Raw genomic sequence first — 5410 nt, forward strand, 5'->3', positions numbered from 1 at the left:
CACTGGGAAATACAATGTTAATTAAAATTATTTTTCAGTTTACAGAATTTGATATGATATTTTTCACAAAGTAGCAATCTGTTGGAAGCAATGGATAGTTCTTCAGTTAATATATTGAGAAGTGTTTGCATTATTGACATAAATGTAAACATTTTAAATATGATTGAAAATAAGTGATTTCCAAATCCTGCATAAAGTTTGCAAAAGTTAACAAATAGAATGTTAATCTTCATTTTCCACATTATCAGATTAAAACTACTAATCATATACCCCTAGCCACTAAACAATTTCAGTAATTAACACAAACATTTGAGTTATTCATCAAACTTGAATAAGAGAATCAAGCTATAAATCTTCATAATAGTCATTCATGGAACATAACAGCTATCACATTTAACTGACATTTCAAAGTCCTTTGAGTCCAAAACATGGATGTTTCCAACATCAATTTGTCTAACTGCATATCATACACCCCTTTCCCAGAAAGTATATGTTTGGAAAAAAAGTTTCACATCACCGTCTAAGACAATGTTTTCCCTGCTTTATAAAGCAATGGTCTCAGGAAAGTTTGCAAAATAACCACATTTGCTCTTCTCAATGAAAACACTACTGTTCCCCTCAAATAAAAGAAGTATTTAGTCTCATTCCACAAATTCTCTGAGTCCTTCCCACATGGAATACCTCAGTAGAGTTAATAATTTCTAATGTCCTTATCACAAAGGTTACTATGAATGAAATTGAAATGGACACCAGTCTAGCAGCATATAGCCCCACATTGGTGTACTTACGAGGAAGTTTTCTCATTTTACTTAGACTACACATTTATCAAGTCATTGGAAACCCCAAAAGCTCTGGAATGTTAACATCGAAATGCTTCAATACAAGGAACTTTTTTGTAGGTATAAAATATTGCTTCAAAAAGCCATTAAAAACATATAAAAGTTGGAGGAACATATTTCTGAGCAAACTGTTTCATTATATTCTTAAATCTAGGCAGTGACTGCTCAAATGACAGCTCTCTCTGCCCAGAGAGTTTAGCCTTATATTCTAGTTTCTAAGTGGAAGTGATATCTGTGTGAAAAGACTTGGTAGATCAGATGACAAGTAGCAGAGCAACCAGTAAAGGTGCCAAGTACAAAAAGTTTATAAGACGCACTACCCCTTTTCCAAGGGCTCTCAGTTGTATGAGAAATCAGAATATGGGGGTATGGTAAATAATCACAAAGTGCATCATAAAGGTAAGTCTGGGCCCCATAAAGTGTACTTACTCATATTTGGAGATAGATATAAATATAGATTATAGATAGAGATACAGGTATAGGTGTTCTCCAAGAAAAAGACAAGGCTTCTACCAACTAAGCTTTTTACTTGGAGAGCAGTACTTCTCCAACAGTGAGAATTAAAAGATGGGTACCTCACAGCAGTAAGAATTCCCATATAACTAGAATTAGCAACATGGAACAAAAGAAGCCATCCAGATTGCAATATACACCTAGAATTTGACATAATAAAAAAGGATTTTTAGAATATGTGTCAAGAATCCTCTCCTACTCACTGAAATAATGTCACTAAAAATGGGGAGGGGGTAGCATATAAACATAGAGAAGCTAGTAAAGCAGAGTTGGAACACAGAAGGGATAGGTTGATCAAAACCACTTTGCTGCCTGACCCTTGTTTCTCACTTCCCTCCCACCCTAGGATGTGATCACAAATCTTCAAAATGCGAAACCCAGTTTAAGACAAAAAAAAAAAAAAAAAAAAAAAAAAAAAAACTCAAAGAGTGTGCCTAGGGTTACTATCAGAGCAACCCTAAACAATTTCCGTGCAAAAGCAAAGCAGTGAGGATGTAGTAGCAGCAGCACATCTCCCTCTTCCCCACCCCTGATACGGTACCTCCAGATTTGCCCGAGCTGCAAGATATGGATGAGTGACTGCAGGAGCCAGATGCAGAAGGAGCAGGACGCGGACCTGTGTTTGCCGCTGGCCCGGGTGGCCCCGCTACTGTTGCTGCCGCTGTTGGTGGCGGCGATGTTGCTCTTACTGGCGTTAGATGCTTGCCTTTGCGGCGTGGAAGGACGAGCCTCGCCTTCCGCGGCTGCAGACCCACTGCTGGCCACCGTCTTGCAATCGGCTCCAGGCTGCGGGCAGCTGGAGGCAGCTGCGGTTGTGGCGCTGTCCTCGGTGCTGAAATCGTGCACAAACCAGCGGAAGCTGAACACTTGAACGGAGAGCGAGCCGAGCACCACGAAGAAGAGCGTGAGCCCGAACCACCAGCGCTGGCCGCGCAAGTAGTAGTCCACGGCAAGCCAGATGTCCGTGCCCACGTCCGCGAAGTACACGGCCACGGCGGCCAGGATCCAGAGGCAGTCCCACAGCGAGTAGCGCCGCTGCTCCCTGCCCAGGCGCAGGCACAGCGCCGCCGAACCCGCCCCGCTGCTGCCCGGGCCGCCAACGCCGCCGCCCGGGCCGCCCAAGCCCCCGGAGCCGCCGCCCGAGCCGCCGCTCCCAGCGCAGCAGCAGCAGCAGCGCGAGCAGCCGCCGCCGTCCGGGCAGCAGCCGCCCCCGGCCGCCTCCTCGTCCTCGGCTCCCGACCCCGACGGCAAGCCCGGAGCCAATCCTTGCACCGAGCCCGAGTGGTCCGAGTTCTGCAGCGGGGTGAACGCCACGTCGCTGCTCTTCTTCATTTTCAGCCTCCCGTCTGACTTAGCGGCCATGATGACTCCAAACCGGAGGAGAGCCCTCCTTTATCTGACACCTTTCCCCGCTGTCTCCTCCTCCCGCCACCTCCTCGCCTCGCCCCGGCTTCCCTCCCTGGCGGCGCGGCTCCCCCTCCTCCTGCTCCTGCGCCGGCTCGCCCGCCGCCGCCCGCCGGGCTGGGCGCTGGGCCGGGCTAGCGGCGCGCCTGGGGCCGGCAGGAGCGCCGCCTGGCTGCCTGCGCGGAGCCAAGCTGCTCGCGGCGCCCCGCGCGCGCCCCTGCCAGCCGCCCGCGCTCCTCGCTGTTCCAGCCCCGCGGCTGCCGCTCGAGCCGCCGCCGCCGCCAGCAGCAGGAGCAGCAGCGGCCGCCGCGGCGCTCCTCGGACCTGCACATTCCTCTCCTCCCCTCGCGCGCGCACCCTCCTCCCGCTTCCTCTCCTCCACCAGCTGACTCCGAGGGAGAGGATGACCTCATCCCTTCTCTTCCAGCTGCCGCCGCTCCCACCCCGGCTGGGGAGGGGCGAGGGAGGAGGAGGGCCCGGAGGAGGGGCCGGGACCCAGACGCGCTGCTGTGGTGGGGGTGGGCGGTCAGCCGGTCCCGGGGGCCGGGAGCGGCGGCGGAGAGGTCAAAGGGGGACGGTCGAGGGCCCCAGCTCACGGGATTTCGGGGAACGCTGAGTGGATATTAATGACACAGGGGGAGGGGCAGGAGGGCGTAGAGAGGAGGGTGTACCAGCGTCCAGCCCTCGCGGAGGTCGAGGAAGAGTGGGCACGAGCGGGTGTGGCGACAGCGAAGGCTCAGGGGGCGCAGGCCTCTTTGTATTCCGTTCTGATCTGCGGATACCTGGAGAAGGGCTGGGTGTACAGCTAGGGCTGACGACGGTTGGGAGACGGGGTTTAACTCGGACGCCAGGGCCCTGAATGCTGGCAGCGGCAGTGGGTGTGCCCGGCCTTGGAAGAGCCGGGGAGGGTAAGGGCGTGCAGGGCCAGCAAAGGCAGCGAGCGGAGAGCAGAACCGCTAGCTGTGAGTGCTGCGGTGAGTGGGCGGGTCTTCGGGGAGCCCCAGCCCGCGCCCTCGGGGAAGGAGTGAGCCGGCGTTCTTGGGTGGGCCGGAGCGCCGGGCTCGCAGAGGCGAGGAGGCGGCCCGGGCCCACGCCTCCCGGTCACTACGCCCAGCGCGCTCTCAGCGTCCAGGAAGCAAAGGAGTTAGGGGAGCCGCGGGCCGGGAGGCTGCGCTGGACCGTCTCCTCCCTTGAGTGGGAAGCGCAGCACCCCTGGCGGTTGCCCGGAGCGCCGCTGGGCGGCTGGGCGGGGTTGGCAACAGCAGGAAACTGAGTACCCGCGGGTGGGTGGGGAGCGGCGGAGCCGCGAGTTGGCGCCACCTCCCTTACTCCAAAACAAGATATTACCTTCTCTTAAAGCTATAGGAGTTACGGACTTGATGTGTGGTCCCACAATTCCAGAAATGACGTGAATAAATTAAATCCGTGATTGGAGTGTTTCACCAAATTAGATATAAAGAGGATACAGGACACTTGGGGTTTTGAAAAATTCTTAAAAACCCGATACATATAGGATTCTTTTTTTTTTTTTAACAAGAAAACTTAGTCTGATTTATCTCATTTAACTTTTGCAGTGTAAGAGACAGAGTGTAATTCTTTAATTACACTGTGACTCACATGTTTTAAGACCAGAGGGAAGTGAGGCAACACGTGTTACACTGCCATTAAGAGCACCAGTTGTGGTCTTCTAAATCTGGAAGCAAAACATAACACCCTCCCCTCCTTCCCTGTTGTAGACACAGGCTCAGTTTGAACCAGTGTGTGTGCCATTCTTAATTAGTAGCATCATGAAGTAGAAGTGCACAGGAACTTTTGCATGTAGAAATAGCCATCCCAGACATCTGGTGCCAAACCTTATCTGTTGTTTTAGCACAAACCTGAACAAAGTGGAATTCTCCCCCACCCCTGGATGTGTCCTCCTTCATTCTTACAGATCTGTGCCTGGATGGACAGGGTGGGGGGCGGCGCTGCCTTACTTGGCTGTTCCCGACTGTGCGGCAGGAGGGTTTTGGGCCACAGAGCCCATAAACATGACGTGGCATGTACAGATCCAGGATTTCTAGCAAAAGCATGGCCAAATAATGAAAAAGGTCAATGCAGTACCACTGAGTGAGTTAGAATGCCAGGCAAAGGGTGTATTTTTAAATCTAGTTTTAAACTTGGATCCTCTTGGAGTAAGAAAATTCTTTCTAGAATAACACTCTGGTACTATTTCCCCAAGGTCCAAATCTAAGATTCCATCTCCAGGGCACTACAGCTGATCTTACTGTGTGCCAAACCGTTGGGGAGAGGTATGATCTCTTAGGTGACCAGGTCCTAGGGGATAGAGTGTATTCTAGGTCAAATGTAGTGCTTTAAAAATACACCAGGTATGAAAAGGACCTACAGAATATCTGAGGTTCTAAAGGCCTGGAGCTTACTGAAGGTTCCTTTAGACCAGGGATGTTTCTTGTTCAGCCGGTAACTATGCACCTAGCACAGCACCTGCACAGACTATTTGCTCAATAAATTATAGTTGAATGAATGCACAGATTTATAGAAAGAACATTCCACAACAGGGAGAATGCCACATTCTGTACTAACTATGTTCCCATGGAAACATAGGAATTATGAGACTTATCCTGTTAGGTTTTAAAAAAGAAATAACTAGTAAT

At 51.1% G+C, this 5410-nt stretch overlaps 1 protein-coding gene across 2 annotated transcripts in view; it reads right to left on the reverse strand.

The window, feature by feature from the left end:
- The window catches only part of XKR4 (XK related 4), a 453634-nt gene extending 450487 nt beyond the window's left edge, over positions 1 to 3147 (reverse strand). For both annotated transcript variants that reach the window (XR_007126932.1, XM_047727787.1), the window contains exon 1: positions 1894 to 3147. Coding sequence is in view for 1 of the 2 variants with exons in the window: in XM_047727787.1 (XP_047583743.1) it covers positions 1894 to 2714 (821 nt within the window). In the remaining variant the exon portion in view is untranslated. The remainder of the gene's footprint in view (positions 1 to 1893) is intronic.
- Between the last annotated feature and the right edge of the window lie 2263 nt (positions 3148 to 5410).

This window comes from Lutra lutra, chromosome 4, assembly GCF_902655055.1.
Source record: "Lutra lutra chromosome 4, mLutLut1.2, whole genome shotgun sequence".
Taxonomy (NCBI): domain Eukaryota; kingdom Metazoa; phylum Chordata; class Mammalia; order Carnivora; family Mustelidae; genus Lutra; species Lutra lutra.